This window comes from Equus caballus, chromosome X (genome assembly GCF_041296265.1).
Source record: "Equus caballus isolate H_3958 breed thoroughbred chromosome X, TB-T2T, whole genome shotgun sequence".
Taxonomy (NCBI): Eukaryota; Metazoa; Chordata; class Mammalia; order Perissodactyla; family Equidae; genus Equus; species Equus caballus.
Window position 1 is genome coordinate 144,241,502 of NC_091715.1, and position 24,882 is coordinate 144,266,383.

At 55.4% G+C, this 24,882-nt stretch overlaps 1 protein-coding gene across 7 annotated transcripts in view; it reads right to left on the bottom strand.

Moving 5' to 3' along the window:
* Nucleotides 1-287: 287 nt before the first annotated feature.
* PDZD4 (PDZ domain containing 4) overlaps nucleotides 288-24,882 on the bottom strand; it is a 30,618-nt gene continuing 6,023 nt past the window's right edge. For 2 of the 7 annotated variants that reach the window (XM_070257631.1, XM_070257633.1), the window contains exons 2-9: nucleotides 7,131-7,384; nucleotides 6,599-6,844; nucleotides 5,950-6,040; nucleotides 5,372-5,470; nucleotides 4,475-4,537; nucleotides 3,958-4,059; nucleotides 3,260-3,370; nucleotides 288-3,092 (exon numbers count right to left, since the gene is read on the bottom strand). In XM_070257631.1, the coding sequence (XP_070113732.1) occupies nucleotides 1,548-3,092; nucleotides 3,260-3,370; nucleotides 3,958-4,059; nucleotides 4,475-4,537; nucleotides 5,372-5,470; nucleotides 5,950-6,040; nucleotides 6,599-6,606 (2,019 nt within the window). In that variant the 5' untranslated portion in view covers nucleotides 6,607-6,844; nucleotides 7,131-7,384 and the 3' untranslated portion in view covers nucleotides 288-1,547. The remainder of the gene's footprint in view (nucleotides 3,093-3,259; nucleotides 3,371-3,957; nucleotides 4,060-4,474; nucleotides 4,538-5,371; nucleotides 5,471-5,949; nucleotides 6,041-6,598; nucleotides 6,845-7,130; nucleotides 7,385-24,882) is intronic. The other 5 variants (XM_005614627.4, XM_070257630.1, XM_070257632.1 and 2 more) reach the window with 4 other exon arrangements.

Sequence of the window (24,882 nt, forward strand, 5' to 3'; positions counted from 1 at the left end):
GTGGCAGGCCCCCGCAGCCAGTCCTGAACCAGGCCTCTGCCATCCTTCCTACATGAGTACCATGTCACATCTCTGAAATGATTCATGTGACTCTGTCATGTCTCCTGCCAGGGTACAGGACACTGACTTCAGAAGACCTTGCTGTTCCTCAGTGACACATCAAGAAAGAGCTGAGTCACAGCTTTCAATTGACCCCATCCCACCCCGACACGTCCCTACCCTGCCCCAAACTGACATTGACACCTCTTCTCCCAGCATGATGAGAGTGAACACAGGGAGGCCAGGAGTCACAGTAAAAAGGCAGCTTGCTTTATTCACATGATGCCGATGGGGGACAGGGGCGGGCAGCCTGTCTGCCTCCGATCTGAGGCTCTCTGAGCTGGAGAGCCCAGGGGGCCTGAGGCCAGCTCTCACTAAAATGCACAGGTCCCTGAGGGCTGCCCAGTCCACACTTGCAAAGTGGGGTGCCGGGCATCTTCTTCCCAGTCAGCCCAGCTGGCCGGGCAAGCCTTTCACTTGGGTCCGGGCCCCTCCCTCAGCTCCATGTGGGTCTTGTTGCCAAGGTCTTCTGCTGCTACTCATGGGGCTTGGCTTCTGGACCCCTCACTGTCTAAGCGCACCCCTCAAGCCCACACAGAAGAGACGCTGCACTCCTGACAGCATGAGGCACAGCCCCGGGCTTGGCGATTTCTTCTTGGATGGACACTGCCCCCTCAGTCCCCGCAGCCTCGGATATCCCTCAGTCACTGGGGAAGCAGGTGGCTCCCAGGGCAATCCTCACAAGCCACATCAGAGGCTTCCAGTCCACACATCTCAGAGTGGAGGCTAGCAGAAAGCTGCTTCCTATTCTTCCCTTCTTTCCCACCCCATCCCTTCCCCCCCCAGCCCTCCCGTTTTTCCTCCCCCCCACCTCCTTCCCAGCCATCACTTGGGATTCCACCTTGTCAGGTTACCTGAAGGAGCTGCCAGCCCCTAGAGCAGGTCCACAAAACAGAAAAACGACAACTGGCAAGCACAGAAAGGGAGAAAAACCACAAAAATCAGGGTTGCCTTTGTCTATAAACAACAGAGGCTGCCAGCAGGGAGAGAGGCTGTGCTCAGGTTGAAGCCAGACGTTCTCGTGCTTACAACAGTCCTCTCACCTCTCCTTGTCAGCTCAACTTCCCCGCCCCCAAGTACCCACGCAGAGAGAGCTCTGGAGGGGTATGCACGCGCATGCGTGCGCAGGTGCCTGAGCTCCATGTCGCACACACACATGCACACAGCGGAAGGGATATCCATCACAGGTCTGTCCCCAATGCCAGTGGTCGACATAGTCTCTGTACTTGGGGAGAAGAAAGTAGGTGATGCAGAGAAGTGTCCCTTCTCAGGGCTTCTCTCTGATAACAGAGTCCTGTGCACACACATAAAGATAGGTGTGGCACACACAGACACACACTAGATTCTAAGGGAGAGTAGGGACGGGATGGGGTCCCAGGAGACTCACTGGACTTGGGCCGAGGCAGAGGGCCCGCCCTGGAGCGCAGCTGGGCTCCCATCTGGGCAGCTCAGACTGTGGTGACCGAGAGCAGCGGGTTGTAGACCCGCTTGCCGTCGGCTGAGCGTGTGCCATGGGCCAGCATCTCCTGGATAGTGATCCAGTTGTCTAGGATCTTCTTGTTCCTCTTCTTCATGGTCTTGCGGTGGCTCAAGGCGATGATGTTGAGCTCCGCCTTACTGTCGCCATTCTGCTGCTCCCTCAGGCACTCCAGCCTGCTCTGCATCATAAACTCACGTCGCTTCCGCTGCTCTCGGGCCCGGATCAGGTGCTGCTTCCGTTCCTCCTTGCTCCAGTACCGGCCCATCTTCATCTCGCTCACTGCATCATCGTCGGTGGTCATGCCGCTGCGCTCCTCCCGGATCTTCAGGGCCCGGGCTTTTAGGAGGCGATCGCGCACTGGCCGCTTAGCCACATAGCGGGTCCCATCACTGCGCACCTTGACCTTCCACTCCATGCGTGGCGCTTCCGTGGCCACCGCCGCCCCGCCTACCCGAGGACTGCTAGCCAAACTCAAGGGGCTGTGGCCCAGCTCCTCCAGGCCGCGCGGCGGGGCCAGCTGCACACAGCTATGGTAGTGCTCGCTCTCCTGGCCCTGACCACGGTGGCGCCGCGAGAGGTAGGGGCTGCCTTCAGGGCCCATGCACTCCAGGGTCACCCCTGTCTTGGGGCTGCGGCGGACTCGTTCCTCCGAGTGCTGTCTCCGGCCCACCTCAGGATCCCGGGATAGGGACCGGAACTTGGAGGGGCTCCCCTGTGGAGGAGCGGCCTTGGGGTGGGTGGCGACAGGGGGGCCGGAGGGGGTCCGGTTCAAGTTGGAGTTGCCAGCAGCAGCCCGCCTCAGGGGGCTCTCCTGCAGGGGCTCTGCAAGCAGTGGGGTGCTGCGGCAGCTCTCACCCGTGTTGTAGGCGCTGGTGCTGTCCTTGTCCGACTTCTCAGGCAGCTCAGAGATGTCAGACAGCTCATGCTTCTTGGGCTCGCCGGCCCCCAGGTCATAGAGGCTCTCCTCCTCCAGCAACCAGGCCTTCATGCAGCGCTCCCGCAGCTGCTGCATCTTCTGCGCCCGCAGGATGTTGCGACACTTGAACTCCAGGTGCCGCAGCTCCTCCTCCAGCATGGCCATCTCATGGCCCAGGCTCTCGTTGCGATTGACATCCAGGCCACTGTTGCTGCTGGCGGCCCGGGGAAAGAGGAGGCCCAGCTGGTTGCCATTCTCCAGGTGGCACTTGATCTCCAGCAGCTCGCGGTAGCGCTCATATTCCTCATCGGTGAGGCCTGGGAGGTCAACCCCCCCCAGCCCCGCCCCCTCAGCCAGCAGGGAGTCCATGCTGAAGTGGAAGTCGTGGCTCTGCAGGGCGTCCCCTTGCAGGCCAAACTTGCGCAGGGTCCCAGGTGTGTTGGTGGCACTCAGGGGCTCGTCCCCCAGCAGGTCGTGCTCAGAGCTCTCCTCGTTGCGGGTGCTCTCGTCGGTCCGGCCCACCCCACTGTCCAGCTCCTGGCTGTTGCTCAGGCCTGGGCCCACATCAGGGGCCCCTTTCTCCTCTTCGTCCCCAAGCTGGGGCAGAAAGACGAGCCCCACTCAGTCTGGGTCCCACAGGCAGAGCAGCTGCAGGAGGCTCGGGATCCGAAGGGCTTTGGGGTCTGATCCGTTTCCCACCCCCAGCCCCCCACCCCCTTCCTCCTGCCTGCCCTCACGACCACCCACCCTCCCTCCTTCCTCACCTGCTGGGCAGGGGGGGATTTTGGCTTCCTCGGACGCAGATCCCCCTCATGCTCAGAGCCAAAGTCATCCAGCAAGTCGTCCCGGTCGCTGTCCTTCCACCGCTTTGCCAGCTGCAGAGACAGGCCCACCCATGCTATCCCTACTGCCTTTTTTAAAATTTAAACAACTTTGTTTAAAGATTGGCACCTGAGCTAACATCTGTTGCCAATCTTCCTCCCTTTTTTTTCTTCTTCTCCCCAAAGCCCCCCAGTACATGGTTGTATATTCTAGTTGTAGGTCCTTCTAGTTGTGGCACGTGGGACACCACCTCAGTATGGCCTGACGAGCGGTGCCATGTCCATGCCCAGGATCTGGACTGGTGAAACCCCGGGCCGCTAAACCAGAGCACGCAAACTCAACCACTTCACCAAGGGGCTGGCCCCCCCACTGCTTTAAGGACCTCCCCAGATACCCCTTCAGTCACCTCTAGGTCCCACACCCAGCCTCCTGGTCTCGATGAAGTCTAACAACCCAAGAAAGGAGGCAGTCCCAGCCCACTCAGCTGTCAGAGGATGGAAGGGGAAACAGGCCCCAGGCACAGCCCGCCCTCTATCAGTGCCAGGTTGTTGGTGTGTCTGTGCCCTTGTCACGGGTCATGCAGCTTCCAAGACAGAAAGCTCAATGTCAGGGAACCCAGGACACCCATCCAGGCACATACCTGGCTCTCAGGCCGAGCCACCAGAAGGGAGATGTTGGTGTTCTCCTCCTGGCTCAGGATAGCCACTGCCTCTTCCCGGTTCTGGACGTCCACACCGTTTATCTGCAGCAGGCCGAGTGCCAATCAACAAGGACACCAGGGCTGGCTCTGGGGCGAGCCCTGGTTGTGCTGCAGGGACCACCTCGCAGGGAGTTTCAAGCCGAGCACCCCAGGCTAGGACAAGCTCTTGGGCTCTGACAGGACGGAAATAAGTGGAAGGTGCCAGGGAAGAGGACAGCCTGGCCTACAAAAGCACATGTGCACATCTGGGGGACAGAGGGAGAGGCTGGCAAGGTGCCAGGTCCTCAACGCCCACAGAGCCCATGTGCACACAGGAAGCAGCCAGGGCAGTCGTGCAGGAGAGCCCGGATTCAGGCATGGCAGCGTGCCTGGCATCAGGCTAGGCTCAGAGCAGGAGAGAGCTGGGATTGGCTAAGGAGGTGTGGCGGGGCAGCCAGTCGGCCCTACCCACGCTCACCTGGATGATGCGGTCTCCCTCCCGGATCCGGCCATCTTTGGCTGCAATGCTGTTGGGATTCACCTGCAAGGCACATGTATCGTGGGGACTTGGCCCCCTCCACAAAGGTACCCTTTCAGGAGGAAGGAGCAGCCTCGCTTTGGGGGCCCTGGAAGCAAACTGAAGGCTCCTTCTTGCTTGCTCCCTCTTCAGCTCAGACCAGCAGCCTCCAAGCTCCAGGAGGCAGGGACAGAACAGCGGGCCCAGGACTAGTCACCTCTTCCCAGCATGAGCCACCAACTTGCCAACCAAAAGCTCCCCAGCCCCTGCCCACCACCCCCAAGCCCCTGCCTCCGGCTGGCACTTGTACAGTTTTGCATGGAAGCCTATTCTTTTGTGTCACAGGCTGGGCAAATGCAGGAAGCTAGATACTTTCCCAGACTCAAAAAAATCAGCCCTGGGGGAGAAGGAGTCCTGTGAGTTACAGGCCCCGGGAGCGAGAATAAAGCCTGGCTAGGAGCTCGTCCTGCCTCAGCCTGGCCTGCTGTCCCACCCTGGGCACAGGTGTCCTGGGGAGGACTGCCTGGCTGGACACACTGAAACCACTGGCTTCCCTGGCCTCACGGGCCGGCAGCCTCCCTATGATGCTCAGCAGGCCCTATTCCTGGCAGCTGGGTCCTTATGGACAGCCTCAGAGCCCCGGGCAGTGTGGAGAGGCTGTGGGGATAGGATGGTGTGGGGACTCTCCATGTGGCAGCCCCTGCCTCAGCACCCACCACCTTGGCGCTCTGCCCCCCTCACTGGTGCCGTACAGATGGACATCATCAAAGTCCAGCTTTGATGTCCTAGCACACAGGAAGGTAGCAAAGGGCTCCACTGCCTTCTAGAAGACCCCACCCCAACACCCTGCCTTCATACCTCTCCAACGTAGATGCCCAGGTCCTCCTCATCATCTGTGCGGTAGCAGACCATCAGGCCCAGCTTATCCCGGTGGCTGGTTTTATACAGCTCCACCTCCTGCCACAAGGGGGATGGAGGAAGCAGAGGAAGAAAGCCCCGGAAACATGTGAGCAAGGCCACATGCTGCAGGGGCAGCAGCCATGGTCCAGTCCCAGACCCAGCAGCCTGTCACCTAGCTGAGTTTCCAGCCCCCAGCTCAGAGAATCTCTCTTACCATCCCAAATGGTGCATGTGTCCAGTGGTCTCTTCTACCAGGAAATGCCCAAGACACACATGGGACACAGGGGACGCACAGGACACAAACATGCGTGGGACGCAGACTCACCAACATAAACCGACCACGGGACCTTACCCGTGCCCTCCCCAACTCAGCCTGACTTGACCATGAGCCTGAGTTAACAGGCTGTGCACCAGGAGGGGCCACGAAGCCCGGCTGCCTGGGGGCAGCAGAAGCCAGGCCGGAGCTGGGCTGTAGACGGCCATCCCAGGGCTGGCTCCTGGGCCCTGGCCTGGCCTGGCCTGGCCGCCCAGCTCACCTCATACTCCAGCTCTTCCATACGGTCTGCCTCCTGCGGGCCGCCCTCCATGAACTCCGCCGGGTCATAGTACTCATGGCTGATGGGGGGGCTGCCCAGAAGAAGGCAGGGTCAGGCTAGCCATCTGTTTCTCTCGTGCCCTAGCCCCAGCTCCCGGGCTGGCCCATCCCAGTGCACTTAGCATGGAGACCTGTTCTGGGTACATCCTCAGGGAGAGGCAGCTCAGCTGCATCTTCCGTCTTCTAGAACTCCCTCCTTCAGAGCTACATGCATCCATGCAAAGACCAGCAATGGTTCTCGAATGGGAGTGTGCAGGGGTCTACTCTCCCTGCTCCATCCCTCTCCATCCTGCCCCATCCCCCTGCCCAGACTCTAATCATGCCAGCCGGCAGAGACCGACTTCTTCAAACTGTGGGTGCCCCTCCCGCCCAGCACTGGCCCCACTCATGCAACGCCCCCAGGAGTTATCCAGGCCCCAGGAGTGCTGGGGAGCAGAGGAGGACCCACTCTACCTCCAGGGATGGCCCTCCTTGCCCTGAGGCTAAGCTTGGCTGCTGGCAGCCTGGGGCTACCTCTCTGCAGAGGAGGGGATCCCAGGAGCACCTCCCTGCAGCCCAGGTTTAGACTAGGGGAATGAGTCAGCGCTCACACAGTCATGAGCCACCAGGCCTGGAGGAGAAGCCCTTCTTCCAAGCGGGCCAAAGAAAGAAGCCGAAGAGATGGAGGAAGTTCAGAGCAGGGAGAGGGATGGGACAGACAAGGATGCAAGAAGATTCAAGGAGTGATGCTTGTGAGGCAGAAGACGATGGAGCGGCAGAGGAGAGAGGATGGAGGAGAAGGAGCTGAGGACCTCAGCCTTCCAGCAGCAAGGTCCCAGGACGGTCCTCCCTTGGCCCTGGGGGTAGATACAACAGGGAGCCTGTGTGTCAGCCTCTCCTGGCCCCTTCACCGGCTGATGTCCAGCCTGAGGCTAGAGGCCCAGAGATTTCTGAGCCCTTGGGTGCCAGTCATCTCTCAAGGTCAAGGAGCCTGCTTCCTGCCTGAGGGGACAGGACAGTCAAGGTCTCCCTGCCACACCCAGAGCTGTGGCAATGTAGCCTCTGGGTGGTGTGAGGATGGCTGCCCCAGGTGGTGTGCCCTCTCTGGAGGCAGGGCCCGGGGCCCTCCTGAGGGCGACTCACAGCTCAGACAGGACGTACGGCTCCAGGATGACCATGGGCGGGGTGGGCGGGCGCAGCTTGCCCAGCGCCATGATATGCTCGAAGGTGATGTCGGTCTGAGTGCCACTATCCACCAGCTGCAGGTCATGGCAGGAGCTGTCCCCCCGGAGGCGGGGGCTGCGTCTCAGCACCTGGATCACCAGGGGCTCCTTGGAGGAGCGCAGGGCCTCCAGGGTTTGCTCTTGAGACAGCTTGGAGAGCTCCTTCCCGTTCACCTGCGGCAGAGACGCCCCAGTGAGAAGCAGCCGCACTGAGCCCCAGTCTACTCAACCAAGCAATCTGCTCTCCACCCTCGGCCCCGCTTCCCCTTGGTGCCCTCACTCCCAGGCAAATCCCACTTCTCAGCCTTGCCCCCACACAGTCTGTTGTGATGGCCGAGGAGCCCCAGTGACTGTGCACAGCATCTGGGGGCTCTGCCCTCGCCCTAGAACATCATTCGGCCCTCCTCCAGCAGGAACCATCCACTCTACTGTCCTCCTCACCCCAGGACCTGTTTCTCCTTCAGGAAGCACTAAGGCCAGAGCTAGCGCGTAGAAGATGGAGGAGAGTCCGCCTTGGCAATGACTGAACGTCTGCTGTGCTCATCTGACATCAAGGCAAGAGGAAGACCTTGACTCCTCCTCCCACGGGAGTCAGTCAACAAATAGGTTCAGGTGGGAGGGTCAGGAAGAGTAAGACATGAAGGACAGGATCTGTCCCAAAGGCAGTGATGGACTCGCCAAAGAGGAAAGGCCACACACAGAGCTAGCTGGCATTGCAGGGCAGCCTAAGAGAGGTGCCAAGGAAGCAGCCCTTAGAAAACCAACGTCTTTCTTGGTTTCTCGGGCACCTGATGCATCTCCCCCAAATCCTGACCCCAACAATCCATCCTGCAGATGAGGATACCAAGGCTCAACAAGACTAAGGGAGTGAGTCAAAGTTATGAGCCAGGCTGGGCTGCACAGTGGTCAGAGTGTGGGTCAGGGAGGAGAAGGCCGTTACAGGCTGGAGGCCAAGGAGAAGGCCAGACTGGAAGAGCCTTGAGGGAAGAGCAAGATGAGAGCCGGTGGAGGACGGAGGGCCTTCCAGGCAGAGGCCAGCAAAGATCCATGGCAGGGCCCCAGGTTGATGGAGCAAGGCATACCCTCAAGGCACCTGGGGGCAGAAGGCTGGCCCCAGCCCAGCCACTAATTTCTGCAGCAGCCTGTGTACACTGGGCCCTGGGACGGTCACTTTTGAGCTAGTGAACCCGGCACCATGCACTACGACGTTGAGGTCATCCTTGGCGGGGAGGCAAGTAGTCTAAGGATGGAACAAACGCAGCCAGAATTCAAGGCATGGGTCATGGGGCCAGGGAGGGAGAATCAGGAAGCGGTTCCTGGAGGAGGGGGGATGGCAGGGTCTTCTCATTCACTCAGCAGCTTGGGGAAGGGCTGTTCTGGGCCTGGGGAGGCCACACACTAACGGCAACACCCCAAATGGCTATACCCAGTGGGTAAGCACTGGAACAGACCTCCGGAGTCCTGCTAAGGAAGCCCAGGGCCAGCTACACCCTACCTAGAAAAGAGCATAGGGAAGGCTCCCTGAGCAGGTGGCCCCTGGCCTTCGTCAGGGCAAGGAGAGGGGCCAGGAAGAGGCAGGGTGGCTGGCTTGCAGGCAGAAGCGAGGTCCCCAACAGGCAGCGTGGATAGTGCAGGCCCACGGAGCCAGCACCTGCCCAGGGACAGAGCTTCTGCAGGATGAAGTGAGAAGGTCCCCAGTTGGGGAAGGCACACAGACACAGGGCTGCGGAAAATGAGAGCCCTTTCTGTTTCCCTGGGTGTCCCAGTCTTCACATCCTCACAGTGGCCCTGCCCTCCCTGGCTGTCTCAGGGGGATGGGCTTCTTCACAGAGATGCCCAATCCAACCAGGAAATCGCATCCCCTCTGCTGCAGCGTAACCCACCAGCTCCTGGAGGCTGTCCCAGGAGGACCGGGCTGTCTCAGCAAAGCACAGGGTGTCCACGGGGACCCCTGGCCAGCCGGTGGCTCCTCTGAGCCACGGAACCTGAATAATTACCTTTCTGCGACTTGATTATGTCCTTGTAAATAATAATTTCAGCTTTTATGTCTCCCCTCTCCCCATACTTTCCATAGTTGGAAAAGATTTTTTTTAAAGATTGGCACCTGAGCTAAAATCTGTTGCCAATCTTCTTCCTTTTTCTTTTCTTTTTATTCTTCTCCCCAACCCCCCCCAGTACATAGTTGTATATTCTAGTTGTAGGTCCCTCTGGTTGTGCCATGTGCAACACCACCTCAGGATGGCCTGAGGAGCGGTGCCGTGTCCGCACCCAGGATCTGAACAAAGGCCACCAAAGTGGAGCGCGCGAACTCAACCACTTGGCCATGGGGCCAGCTCCAGGAAAAGATGTTTTTTAACCAATTTTGTCTAATTATAAAAGAAACAAAGGTTCATTGTAGAACATTTGAAAAGTACAGACAACCATAAGGAAGAAAACAAAACTCACTCAGGATCTCAGGGGTGTGACTGCTGGGAATGTGTCGGGCAACTTTCCTTCCTAGACTTTCCACCGCTGATCATTTTGCAACTCCAGGGCCCCAGGGCTCAGAGCACACCAGCTCGTGTGTATTGGCTCAGTCTCTAATGTCCATCACTAAAATGGTTTTCAATTTTGTTTTATTATAAAGAAGGTTGCAAAGACATTTTTCATACGTTCTGTACATATTTTCTATGTATATCTTTGTGTAACCTACGGTTGTTACGTTAAAGAAAATTTCTAGAAGTGGAATTATTGGATCAAAGAGTATCAAGGACAGCTTGTCAGCAAAGAAGGTATCTGTTTCCAACGGATGGTAAGTGTGAAGAATGTGGTCAGATTGAGGGGTCTGGTACAGCCAGAGAGGCTGCAGTTAGAAAGGCAGGCTGGAACAGAGGGTACGCAGCTGAGCGCCCAGAAGACGGGGCCAGCTGCAGGGGAGTATTTGGGAAGGGCAGTCTAGGAAAGGCTGCTGACAGAGGAAATGTGAGAAATGGCCTTGAAGCCCTTAGCAGAGCCGATGGGTGAAACTGTCAGGAAAGTTTGCGAGCCAATTGGGGGGAAGGTACACAGACACAGGGCTGTAAGGGTCTTTTCTTAGCCTATCTTACCTTCTCATTGTGTTGATGGTGTCTTTTGTTGTCCAGAAGTTTTAGATTTTTTTTTTAAAGATTGGCACCTGAGCTAACAATTGTTGCCAATCTTTTTTTCTTCTCTAAATGTCGTTATCAACATTTCAATGGTATAAACTTTTTAGTTATAAACAAAGGCAATAAATACTCCAAGCCCATGGCTTTCTGATTAGTTTACTACACTTTCCTGTTATCTGTGCTCTTCGGGTCACTTATGCCTAGTGCGTCTGGAAGGAGGAGATACCATATAATGGTGGGTAACTGCGCATCTCTTCCCAACTCAATGTCCCAGGACATCACAGCGGTGGCTGTGGTGGGAGTATTTACACCAAGGAAATATTTACACCACGAAAATCAGCGAACACTCCAAACGACGGCTTATTCTTTCAGAACATTTACCAGCTCCCCACTGCCCTTAAGCCAAAGACTTCCTTAAGAAGCAGAAGGGCTGGGCTAATCTCAGGATCTCTGAGGGGGAAACTCCCGGGCCAGGGTGACAAGTGTGCAATGGGACACTCAGGTGACACTGAAAAACGCAGGAATGTCTGTCTCGCTGGAACCTTTACCCAGTAGCAGTGTTGCTATGGAAACTTGGTCCAGGCAGTGGGAGGGGAGTGCAGGGGGAGCTGGGAGTCAAGAGGGGGATGGGCACAGGCACAGCCTCAGCACCTCAGATGGGGCCATCAGAGGGATGCCTGCGACAGCCCGGCAGCATTCTCCTTTGGCCCATGCAGCACTTGTGCAGAGGCTTGGACTCGGGGCCACTCCTGCAGGCGGGCGCCACGGGCTCCTTCAGCCCCCTCCTTCTCCTCTTCAGTCATGGTGGGCCTCAAGAGCTAATGAGGATGGGCAAGACAGAGACAGGCCATGACAAGTAGGAGATGAGCCCCTCCCAGATGGGGTGAGGGCTACCAACAAGATGGGGAACTATGGGGCCAGGAGCAAAGCAGCGTGGGGCCAGGCACACAGTAAGGATCCAGTGCCCTCACCCAGTCGTCCTGTCCTGAGGTAGAAGAAGACATGTGCACTGGCAAAGCCACCATAAAAATGTCCCTGACCTTCAGACTGCACGCTCAAGGTCTCCGCTCCGGTCTCCCCTCAGAGTCCCCCTCAGGCCACATACAAATGTCTCCACACACTGGAGGCTCTCCCCACGAAGACACCCAGGACCCACGGCAGTTCACCATCTCCCCTGCCGCCAGCACCCCAAGCCCCCACCAGGCAATTCAGAGTGGATCGAGGGACCTAAATGGACACAGCAGAACCGCTCTTGGGAGTGAGGGAATGACGTCTTTATGATGTTGAGATAGAGAAGCACTTCCTAAGATAAAAAATGGGCAGGGGCCAGCCCCGTGGCCGAGTGGGTAAGTTCATGTGCTCCACTTTGGCAGCCCAGGCTTTCGCCAGTTCAGATCCTGGGCGCGGACATGGCTCCGCTCATCAGGCCATGCTGAGGCGGCGTCCCACATGCCACAACTAGAAGGACCCACAACTTAAATATACAACTATGTATTGGGGGGATTTGGGGAGAAAAACGAAATAAAAAAATCCTTAAAAAAAAAAAGGGCAGACAAGAATAGGAAAGATATAAATTTCACTATGTTAAAATGTAAAACTTCTGGGGGCCAGCCCCGTGGCTGAGTGGTTAAGTTAGGCACTCTGCTTCGGCGGCTCAGATCCTGGGCAAGGACATGGCACCGCTCGTCAGGTCATGCTGAGGTGGCGTCCCACATGCCACAACTAGAAGGACCCACAACTAGAATACACAACTATGTACTAGGGGCTTTGAGGAGGAGAAGAAAAAAAGATTGGCAGCAATTGTTAGCTCAGGTGCCAATCTTTAAAAAAAAAATCTAAAACTTCTGGACAACAAAAGACACCATCAACACAATGAGAAGGTAAGATAGGCTAAGAAAAGATCCTTACAAGGGCCGGCCCAGTGGCCGAGTGGTTAAGTTCGTGCACCCCACTTCGGCGGCCCAGGCTTTCGCCGGTTCAGATCCTGGGTGTGGACACGGCACTGCTCATCAGATCATGCTGAGGCAGCGTCCCACATGCCACAACTAGAAGGACCCACAACTAAAAATATACAACTATGTACCAGAGGACTTTGGAGAGAAAAAGGAAAAATAAAATCTTTTAAAAAAAAAAAAGATCCTTACAATGTGTAGAACTGATAAGGGATTATCCAGAATATATAAAGAATTCCTACAAAACACTAAGAAAATACAAACAACTTAACAGGAAAACAGGCATTCCCAGAAAAGGGAGCCCAGACTGTCCCATGAGCCCTTGAGAAGATGCCCGCTCAGGACACTGAGAGATGAGCAGCATTGTCTTAACAGCCAACACTGGAAACAGCCCAAGAGTCCACCATTGGTAGAATGGATCAGAAGTCGTGGCATGTTCGTACATGTGGTTTACGGAAACACCCATGCTCACTAATAGCATAAGGAGTGGAAAACACATCAGAATGACAGACCTGAATCCCTCCGGAGAGGAAAGGGGAGGAATGGGGTCAGGGACCTGCCTTTGATACCTTTTGAAGAGAAAAATGCTGAGGCCAACAAGGCCCAACTCGAGGTTGGGTGGCAGCACATGCGCAATGCCAAAGTGATGCCCGGTACATTTCTGGAAGTTCGAGAAGATTTCACAATACTCCAACATGGAGGGGCAGCCAGGGTGAGAGAGGCAAGCTGGGCAGCTCTTGCTGTCATCACCCATTAGGAGGTGGAATGGGTGAGACTTGGGGACTTGGGGGCATGGAGCTTTCTAGCCTGGGTAGTAGATACACTGGCAAGAGTGGCATTGCTATTATTGCTAATAATAGTCACAAACCAGTAACAATAGCTACTGGTTTAGTAATGGGTGACTCTGCCAGGCTCCGTTCCGAGTGCTTTACGCAGGTTACTTCTGAGTGCCCTGCACAGCCCTATGAAACAGGCACTAAGCGGATCTTCATTTCACAGATGAGGAACCAGCATCCTTCAGCTGATGAGTGGAGGAGCTGGGCTGCACTCACCAGTTAGGTGCCTTCCGTTCAGAGTTCAGAGTTTCTGCAGAGCAGCTGGAGGGCCCTGAGGAGCACCAGCATCTCAGGCCTGGTGTGGGGCAGCGCGGGGATGAGGATGCTTGGGAGGTGGCTACCCATGTCGGGGGGCAGAGGGTACATAAGTGTAGGTGGATGGGGGTGGAGATAGGGGCATGCGTGGGGCTTTGGCTGAGGTGCAGGGGTCTGGCGGTAGGGGTGTGGGTAGAGAGTGTGGGGGTGGTGTTTGTGGCTGGAGTGGACGTGGGGGTCTGGGTGCGAGTGTGGGGTAGGGATTGTTGGCTGTAGGGGCAGGTCTATGACCCTGTGTTGAACCCTCTTCTCCTTCCAGAAGGTCTCTCTTCCCCTCCCTCCCCCTGCCACCTCCCACTAAGCACTAAGTGTCAGCCTGTGTCATTCTCCTCCCAGTAAATTATTCATTTGCCGGGGGCTCTGCAGTGCCTTCTTCCCCACTCCCCCACCCCCAACTCTCCCGGCTGCCACTCCTTCCCACCCCCTCACACACCCTTCTTCCCTGGCACTTGCTCATCACTTCCTGCCCCCACTCCTGTCGCCTACACCCACTCAAGGCCAGGTGCCCAGGCCGGCCATCCTCAGGGAAGAGCGACGCCCGCTGAGAAGCAGACACACTGGCTGAGGCCTTTGCTGAGCTTGCTGAGTGCCTGGCCCACCCCTGACCGGACCGGACTGGCAGGAGACCAAACCTGTGGGCGTGGCTTGATGGCCATGTGACTGACGTCCATGAGCTCTGGATGGGCATGGGGAGGCCCAGGCCGAGACAGAGAACAGACAGCATGTCCTCAGCTCAGAGGGGAAGCCAGGCCCCGAGGGGCCCCAGCCAGCCTTCCCAGAACTTCCCCAGAGAAGGTGACCCTCCGCTCTGCTTCCATGGCCCACCTCCAGGCCCGGGCGCCTGAGGGCAGGGGCCTGGCCACTTCATTTTGTTTTTTTTTTAAAGATTTTTAAATTTTTTCCTTTTTCTCCCCAAAGCCCCCCAGTACATAGTTGTATATTCTTCATTGTGGGTCCTTCTAGTTGTGGCATGTGGGATGATGCCAACATGGTTTGATGAGCAGTGCCATGTCCGCACTCAGGATTCAAACCAACGAAACACTGGGCCGCCTGCAGCGGAGCGCATGAACTTCACCACTCGGCCACGGGGCCAGCCCGGCCTGGCCACTTCTGACATGCAGAAGGAACCCAGTGAGGAGGCAGCCTCAGCAGGAGCCCTTCCAGTTGGGGGAGAGCAATCCGTCTGGTGGAGCCCGTTGTCAGAAAACCCTCACTACGAGATGTTGCCTTCACCAAGCGCAAACCTCTCTCCTTTGGAACAATTCAGAAGAAACCCACTTTATCTTCCAACACTTCACAACCTGAAGCCCACTTGAATGTCCCACGTCCTCCCTAGTCCCAGTTCCCAACAGCTCTCATCTTCTCCAGCACTCCGTGGCGGGCTGTGTGGCCTTGCCATCATGTGCCAGGCATTAGTCTTTGCCTTGGCTAGAAACTCCCTTTTGGCAGCCAGTCCTGTTGGTTTCATAGCGTGCACCCACTAAAGCGCTGCCTTGCCTGACACTCTACTCGGGGAGCCAACATCCGGCTCCACAGGGATCCATTTCCTGCTGCTGGGATGGGCCCAAGCAGGCGGCCCCAGGGACTGCAGCTCCTACCCAATCCCAGCAGAGCTGGAAGTCACTTCACTCCAGTGCAGGCTCTGCTGAAAGGGACCCTCGCCCTGCTGGGCAGGGGCGGGGCGCACCGGATGGGATGTGAGCCTTAGAGGTGCCCCTTGGCCCAAATGTGTCCCAGGTGGCCCTCACACTCTGCTTGCGGACGAACTGGTTCCTATTTACACACCAAGAGAGCACTCACTGCCCTGGATCCTGGGGGCCCTGGAAACACCTGAAAGCCAGTCTCCATTGGGCTCAAGAGCAGTGGCCACCTCCACACCCCATGGCACTGAGTGTCCCTCATCCTGGCTGACTCCATCACCCGCTCACATACTCTCAGTCTGATTCCTACCCCAGAGTGTAAAATGAAAACTTTCTGGAGGAATTTGTCAATAACTATAAAGAACTTTGAAAATATTCATCATTCCCTTTGATCCAGTAAATTTGCTCTAAGTAATAGATCCTAAAATAATAATAATAGGTATTACATTAATTACAAGGATGTTCAGAGCACCGTTATTTTTTCACTGTGGTAAAATATACCTAATATGAAACTTACCATTTAAAGTGTACAATTCAGGGGCATTTAGCGCATTCACACTGTTGTGCAACCATCATCACCTCTACCTTCTTCCAGGACATTTTCAATCCCCGCAAAAGGAGACCCCCTACTCATTCTCTCCACATTTACCCCAGCCCCCAGACCCTGGCACCAACCAATCTCCTTTCTATCTGGATATTTCATATGAAGAGAATCCTACAATACATGGTCTGTGTCTCGCATCTTCCTTAGTGTGTTTTCTAGGTTCATCCATATTGCAGCAAGCCCATTAGTACTTCATTCCTTTTATGGCTAAATAATATTCCATTGTATTCCATAATATTCCATTGTGTGCACAGACCACATTTTGTTTATCCCTTCATCCATCAATAGACATTGTGTGCTTCCCCCGTTGGCTGTCGTGAATAGTGCTGCTGTGAACATTTGTGTACAAGTGTTCGTGTGAGTGTCAGTTTTCACATCATTGGGGTGTGTACCTAGGAGTGGAATTGCTGGGCCATAGGATCCCTCTATATTTAACTTACTGAGGTGCCAGATTATTTCTAATGCCAAAAACTTTACAGCAATCTTAAGCAGAAGTGTCTACCTCATTCAAGTGTATACAGCTGCCTTACTAGAGTCTTCCAATAACAAGCCTGTTTCACAAAAAATATACACAAAGACACATGAACTATGATAATTACCATATAAAATATGTTTACGGAAAAAGGCTGGGAAAGAATTTACATTGTGTGAGGGTAATGGAAATCTGAGATCTTTTTTCTTTTTTCCAAACTTTATATAACGTGGCTATATTGTTTTCTGAAAAAATGTTACAAACTTCAAAAAAATAGCATTGCTGGAAAATTCTCCTGATAAAATATTAAGCAAAAAGACCTGTTTAAATCAGTGGGACCCCCATTCTGAGTGTGCAGATCTCAGTGAGTGGGAAGCAGCTGGATGGGGGCAGGCAGGGAGGCAGGGAGGGGCGAGCCTGCAGGGAGGGCGGGCGCCCAGGGCGTTTACAGCTATGGTGCATGGATGCGCGTCATTCAGTGGTATGTGCGTATGTATCAAATATTACACAACACTTTCCCTAAAGACTGGAAGGACATTCATGAAAACGGAGAAACGTCATTGGCAGCAGTTATCCTTAGAAGAGAGTATTTCTAGGTGCTGCAAGCATCTTCTCCAATGAACACTCTTCTAATCAGAGAGAAAATGCAAAAGCAAGCTAGCCTGCGATCTGTTCTGAGGTTTTCTCAGTTTCCCGAGGCCCCAGGCTCTGTGGCGGTTGGCTGGTTTGTACTCCTGGCCCCTGGGCAGCCCAGGCTGGGACTGCAGCCTCTGGGCACAGGCCCCTGGGAGCCCGATCCAAGGAGAGCAGTGGCAAAGAGGTCACATCAGACTTCACATCCAGACCGTGAAGAGGCTCAGGAGGCACTGCTTTCTCCCCTACTGCCTTCAACCTCCTGCCCAGGTGGCCTGAAAAAGGAAGAGCCTGGAGGCCCAGAGTGAGTGAAAGAGGCCCCAGGGGACCCTTGAGCTGTGGGCTCCAGGCGGGGGGGAGGGCCTTCACCTCAGGACCTCTGGGACTGGGTGGGGGTGAATCACAGCCCACCACCCCCTAGGGGAGGTGGACAAGAGGGTCTCACGCCCACTCCAGGGAGCACTGGGAAGCTGGTTCTGGAAGGCTGGAGAAGGACTGGCCAGTTAGCCTCAGTGGGCTGGGCCTCAGGCCAGGAACAGGACTGAGCCTACACCCTCCCTCTCCCTTATCCCCCCATCATAGCCCCACTGGCTCCCTTCAGGATCGCATTTGCAGGAAGTGTTCTGTAGGCGGTGAGGGTATGGGCCACAATCTCCCCCCACCCAGTGCCTGAGCAGAAGAGGACAAGAGGACGGAGGTGAGGGGACACTGACTCCCTAGGCACCAGCCAATGATGCGGGAAGGCAGAGCTGGCAGGCCCCCAGGTCTGTCTTCAGAGGCAGCCTATGCCCAGTTGGCACCCGAATGCCCATCCCAGCCCCTCAACCCAAGCCAGGCCCCTGGGGCACGACCCCTCCCAGCAGCACTGTGGCCAGCCAGGAAGTGAGGCCAGGGTGGGAGGAGGCGGGGGTGGGTAGAGGGAGAAAAGACATAGCTGGGGCAGGGACCTGAGTCAACCCAAGCTCAATAGCAGGGTCGGGCGGGAGTTGTAGTGGGCAAGGGAAGACCTGTCTAACAATCAAACATGTTGGGGTGAGCAAGAAAGGTGAGGGGCCCCAGCAGGTGGGGCATCAGAGGCTACTGCACCCAGGGCCAGGGAGTCTAGGTGCCTGGGCCTCTGCCTGCTGCTCCTGTGCTCTGAGGGTGGCTGAGAACAAGGGATTCCTAGGACAAGCCCATGCTGTGCTGTCTCCAACCGGCTTCTCCAGGGAGCAGAGGAGACAGCAGAGAATGAGGCCAGGGAAGCAGGGGAGGGAGGGGCCCCTCTCCCCTGGGTGCCCTTTAGAAGGCTGCGAGGCAGACTGCTTCTAGCTGTGGGAGCCAGCACATACCTCCCTCCCCCAAGGGCCCTGCTTAGAAGGCGGGAGGGGAAGGGACAAAGCTGCATCTCAGAAGGGCAGTGGTGGAGTGCCCAGGAGGTAAGGCCAGCACGTGTGTTATGTGCACAAGTGATCCTTTGCATCCCTGATCCGCTGGGAACCAGAGGAAGGAAGAGGGCACGTGTTTCCGAACATGGCAGCCCCACTGCCCTCTCAGAGCCAACACTCATCTGAGCACTGACAGAACTGAGGGGGGAGAGCTGCGGACAAGACAGACGTGATCCTGGGCAAGAAATGCGCAAATAAGGCCATTTCACATGGAGTTCGGAACACTGAGTTCCGTGGTGGAAAATGCCGGCGGCGGGGCGGGGCAAGCGGGGAGCAGGAGGGGGTGCTGCTTTAGATCCAGTGCGCAGGGACAGGCTCTCTGGGGATACCTGAACTGAGACTTGAATGATGACAAGGAGCCAGCCATGCTAGGGACTGCGTACAATGTTCCCACCAATGCTAAGCCCTAGGATGGAATGCCTTGGTGCTTCTGGAGAATGTGCACAGGGGAGGCCAGCTGTCACCCTGACCTCCATGAGAATGGACATAGGGGACAGAGCAGAGGCAGGAGACCGACCAGCAGGCAACTGCAGTGGCCCAGGCAAGAGATGGTGGTGGCTTGGCTTGGGGGGTGGCAGTGGAGATGGGGGCTGCCAGGACCTGCTGCTTAGCTAGGGACAAGGACAGGGAGGGAGGAGGGACACCTAACAAGCACAAGAGAAGATGCTAAACAGACATCACTAGTCATCAGGGAAACGCAAATCAAAACCACAATGAGTAGCACCTCACACCTACTAGGATGGCTGGAGTCAAAAACTGGCAAAGGAGTATTGCTGAGGACATGGAGAAACTGAACAGTCCCACATGCTTGTGGGAATGTAAAATGGAGCAGTGGATGTGGAAAACAGTCTAGACATGTCCTATGATCTAGCAATCCCACAAGAACTGGAAACAGGCATCCAAACACAAACTTGGACACAAAAGTTCACCGCAGCATTATTCACAACCGCCCCAATTTGGAAGCAACCTACACATCCACCAACAGATGGATCAACATAACGTGGTACCATCCCACAGTGGATTCTTCAACCATATAAAGGAATGAAGTCTTGACACCTGCTACAACATGGACGGAAACAGACCAGCCAAAGGTGGAAGGCAGGCACAAAAGGCCACATTCGATATGATTCCAGAACAGGTAAATCTACAGGGACAGAAAGCAGATTAGTGGTTGTCCCGGGCTGAGGAAGGGGGCTGAGGAAGGGAGAATGGGGAGCGCCTACTCAATGGGTACGGCCGTTTCCTTTGGGGTGACGAAATGTTCTGGAACTAGATAGCAGTGATGGTTGTGCAACACTGTGAATGTGCTAAACGTCACTAATGGTAAATTTTATGTCATACATATTTTCCCACAATAAAAATAAAGCTGCCGCCCAGATCCAGAGACCACACCACGGGTGCCCTTACAGAAGTGAGGACAACTGAGGCAGGCACCTGGGGGTTGGGGAGGACAGGAAATGGGCATGTTTTATTCAATGCAAATTTTTATCTCAGATTTGAAGTTCCTGACACCTGCAGACATCTCCAGTGCCCTACTCCACCTACATGTGTCCCAAACCCAAGCCACCAAACAAGCATCACATGGCCACTGTTATTGAATTCAACTAGGGATTGTTCTTAATTTAAAATCAAGAGACGGAGATCACCTGGAGACTAAGTGCAGCTCAGAGACACTGAAGGGTGCAGAGAGACCCAGAGCTTCCAGTCAGCCAGAGAGGAGAGCACGTGGAGGAGGAGGGGAGGGGAAGAGGGGGAGGAGGGATGGACCAGCCTGGGTGCAGAATGGCCCTCTGGATTTGTGAAGAGGGGCATGGGTGGGGAGGGGGACACCTAACTGGCTGGGCTGGGTGTGGAGCCCCGCCTGTGTAGACACAGCCCTTGGGACTTTTTGCAGAGAATGGGGGCGGGAGGGGTGGGGGCAGTGGATTTAATGCGGCCTGTGGGAGAGCCCTGCGTTTGGGTTTTTCCAGGGGAGATACCCGACTGTGTCTGAATGCTGATGGGAGAGGTTCAGAAGAGAAAAAAATTCATATGCCAAAGAGAGTGAGGGAAAATGTAGACACCAAGAACTTGGGAAGGCATGGGGGGCATTGGGGGGTAGGCAAGGGGAAAGGGGGCAAGAGAAGGGACAGCAGTGGCAGGTGAAGGAGACACGGGGACTGACATGGGGAACATGGGGGCAATGAGGGAACACACGGGGACACGGGGTCTGGCGAGAGCATCGCGGGAAGCTCTGCGGGCAGGGGCAGTCGCAACTGGGCCTGAGGCGGAGCGGGCACTGGGGGAGGCACAGCGAGGCTGCGTTGCTCCGGGCAGCGGAGGGAGGGCGGGCCCCAGGAGCACTCCGTCCCCGCCCCGCCCCTCTCCGGCCCAGGCTTGCAGACAAAGAGCGCGTGGCGGCGGTGGCGGCAGCAGGAGACCAGCCAGTCTCCTGCGCTTGTCCCCGCGCTGGCTGGCCACTGCCCAGTGTCCGATGCGAGTCCTCCTGCGACCCCCTCCAACCCCCGGTGGGGGCGGGTCTCCAGGCCCTGCTCTAGGGAGCCTGGCGCAGCTCTGCTAGGGGCTCCGGGTAGGAGGCGCTCGCCATACTTCCCAAATGCTCGGAGACCCAGAATCTCTAGGCAGGCGAGAAGGAGGGAGGGGGAGAACTGAGAAAAGAGCCCTGGCCTGGGTGACAAGAGGTGCTGCGGGCCTGGGGAAGGCCCCTTTCACTCATGGTGAGGCGAGGGGGAGGAGGTTAACTACATAATTTCTAGGGGTGCCCACGACTGCTACATGAGGACTCTTCTAACCTGACTGCAGATGAGGAAACTGAGGCTAGGAAAGAACAGAAACTGGAAGTTACCCTCTGCCTTGGCCCCTGAGTTCTGATGAACCAGCTGGCTCCCAGCTGTCAGGAGTGTCCAGGGGACACCTTGGACGCAGCTGTGTCTCTAGCTTCCAGAGCCCAAACAAATGTACCCGGACCTCCAAACAGATGGAGTATGGGCAGGGGAAAAAAGCAGCCCAGAGAAGGGCGGCCTGAGCCAAGAGCAGGCTCTCCACACTCCTGCCTTTTCAATGGCCCACCAGAAGTTCTCATTCATATTTTCCCAACTCTGGATTTTGACAACTGTCAATCCACAGGAAGGCTGGAACATCTGACAGCAGACATGCCCTTGAGCCAGATCTCCCCAGAGAGCACATTCTCTGCACCTGTCCCCTCCCTTCTACACACACACTCTCACAGCTAGGATGCTGACCCCGATGCTCCCATTCCCCGGGAAACCACACCCCTAACATGCTCCTGGACTTAGCTCCGGATCCAGCGTCACTTCCACGGCTCTCTGACCGTACCACTAATGCCTTTATAGCCTTCCTTCTTTTTTTCTTGGATCCGGGATCCAATAAGGACCACACACAGTAAGTTTAACTGTTATGTCTCTAGTCTCCTTTAATCTAGAACAATCTATCCACTTTTTTCTTTTTACTCTCATGACATCGACCTCTTGGAAGAGTACAGGGCAGCTGCCTTGTAGAACGTCCCAGAGTCTGGATTTGCCCTTGTTAGATTCAGCTTAAGCGTGTTGATGAGTGTGCCGCCCAGGGGATGCTGTGTCCATCAGCAGGCACTCGGGAGCAGGCTGTCCCACTGTAGGGGAGGGGCGGCTCAGTGGTCAAGGTGGTGGCTGCCAGGTCTCTCCATTGCAAAGTTGCATGTTCCCTTCCTAATGCCCGAGTAACTGGGGTAATACCTCAAGACCCTGTGCATATCCTGTGCCCAGCAACCTTCATCTAACGGTTTCACCATCCAAGGGTGAGTCTGGCTGGAAGGTATTGCACTGAGGGCTGCAAAACGTCTTAATTTGTAAGAATTCTAGCAGGGACACAGCAGTACACTCAATCAACATGTGACTGGCCCAGTGAATGGCATGCCCCTAGTCGAGGATCCTGGATAAGCCCCCATCTACCCCAGTAACACTGCACCCACCCTTTCTGCCCAGGAGCAGGAGTGGGAGAAGGAAGCTCAGGAGGCCTTCCTCTCAAAGGCCGTTTTAGTAGTGTGGGGGTGGTGTGTGTGTCAGGGTGCCTAGGGGAGCTGCCTGTATGTTGGAGGCTCAGTTAGCTGCACATGGCATGGAAGAACAGATTATGTCCCTGGGAGCCCCACTTGGACAATGACTTATCCCAAGTTCCCACCAGAGATCCTCGTTACTCAGAGTGTGGTCTGCGCACCAGCAGCATGGACATGGCCTGGGAGCTCATGAGAAAGGCGGAATCCCAGGCCCCACCCTGGACCTGCTCAGTCAGATCCTGCATTTTAACAAGGGCCTCAGGGCGGAGTCACGTTGGCCCAGTGTGCCCCCTCGAGGAACCAGGGAGAACTTGCACACACCTGAACAGGGTTCTGACACCAGGCAAGTGCTTCAAGGGTCTCTTCTCCCTCCCCCATCCTCCCTCCCCAAAGCTGCTGAGTGGGTGGCCGGTGCCCACCTAGAGTCTGCTGAAATCTGCTCCATCCACCCAGGGGAGAGAAGGCCTCTCCAGCACCTCCAAGCCCTGCCTCGGAGAGTGCAGCTGGGAAGGAGGGATGCCCCGTCGCTGCCTGTATGGAAAAGCAAAGCAATGCCTGAGGTCATCATCAAGATCAACCTGCGGGTGTACGCTCTCAGCTTCCCAAGTACCCTGGCTGGCAACTGAAAACATCCTCCCACCCACCCAGCTCTGGGTTAACCTGGCTGTCCCAAGGGCATGACCCTGGTCTAGCAGTAATCAAAACGATATTCTTGGGGCCGGCCCGTGGCCGAGTGGTTAAGTTCACGCGCTCAGCTTCGGCAGCCCAGGGTTTCACCGATTCAGATCCTGAGCACAGACCCAACACCACTATCAGGCCATGCTGAGGCGGTGTCCCTCACAGCACAACCAGAGGTACTCACAACTAGAATATACAACTATGTCCCGGGGGGACTTTGGGGAGCAGAAGAAGAAAAGAAGATTGGCAACAGATGTCAGCTCAGGGCCAATCTTTAATATAAAAAAAAAATTCTTTATGGAGTTCTTTCCGTTTCCACTGCTCAAAGCAAGCAGAAGAGGCAGACTGCTCTGCGAAGAGGCAGACACCCTGTCATGGACTGGCCAGCCCCGAGCGCCAGCTTCCCAGTCCCTCCTCCTGTGGCTTGACTCACGTGTGGAAGGACCAAATGTGCCTCCACTTTGGTATCTGTCCATCTCCTAACCAATCTTATCCCCGTTACACTTCTTCACTACCCAGGGCTCTTCTTCCTGTGTTTTTTCTCTCTTCATATTAGAGAAACCCTCAGAATAACACTGGACACTCTTCTGTCACCGGACATTAACTGTGACATGTCCATGAGTAAGGCCTTCTCCATGCAATTTCCATGCCTTAACAACCCACCAAATGGCCTGATGGCAGCAATTCCACCCCCCTCCCAAATGAGACCCCAGGGGACCGAGTGTTGATTCCCCATGGCAATGACCCTGGGAGATGAGCCAGGCACTCTCTATTCCCTTTCAGCAGGTGAAGAAAGGGAGGTACTGTGCCTGGGAACAGTTCAGTGTCACCACAGTGCCAGCACACTGTCTTCCCCGCCGGCAGGGACCCTGAAGTGGAAAGAAAGCCTGGCCCACGCACCCGCACTAGGGCCCGTGCTGAGCTAAGCGCCCTCACGTGCTTTTGTCCTTTGGTGTGTGTGTACATGTATTTGTTTGTTGTGGGTTTTTTTAAGTTAATTTTTATTGAGTTTATGATAGTTTACAATCTTGTGCAATTTCAGTTGTACATTATTGTCTGTCAGTCGTGTTGTAGGTGCACCCCTTCACCCTTTGTCCCCACCCCCCACCCCCCCTTTCCCCTGGTAGCCACTAGTCTGTTCTCTTTGTCTACATGTTTAAATTCCTCATATGAGTGGAGTCATACAGAGATTGTCCTTCTCTATCTGCCTTATTTCACTCAACATAATACCCTCAAGGTCCATCCATGTTGCGAACGGGACAATTTTATCCTTTTTTACAGCTGAGTAGTATTCCATTGTGTATGTATATATATATATATATATATATATATATATATACACCATATCTTCTTTATCCAGTCATCAGTTGATGGGCACTATGGTTGCTTCCACGTCTTGGCTATTGTGAATAATGCTGCAATGGACATAGGGGTGCATGGGCATGTATTTGTTTTTAACAGGTATAGCTGCCGTATGATCAACTGCACATATTCAGAGCATACAACGTGAAAAGTTCTGATACAGCACATATCCACACCTGTGAAACCACCACCACACCATTTCCGTCATCCTGGTGTCTTCATGGTCCTTTGTCATCCCTCCCTTCCACCCATCCCTGCAAATGCTGATCTGTTTTCTGTCACTATAGATTAGCTTGCATTTTCTAGAATTTTCTATCCATGGCTCAGATAGTCCTTGAAACTGAGGTAAGGAAGGGCATTTTAAAGTCTTGGGATGACGGTAAAGCACGGTAACCCTGTGCAGACGCTGGCTACTGGAATTCAGTGCCCCATCCATGCCCTCCCCAGTGATTTACGGAGGGCCTACTTCGGGTTGGCCTGCGTCAGTGCTAGGGGTGGGGGGCAGCAATGCACAATGACAGAACCAAATCCCTGCTCACAGGAAGCTGACCCCCCAAGCGGGAGGTGGGAAGAG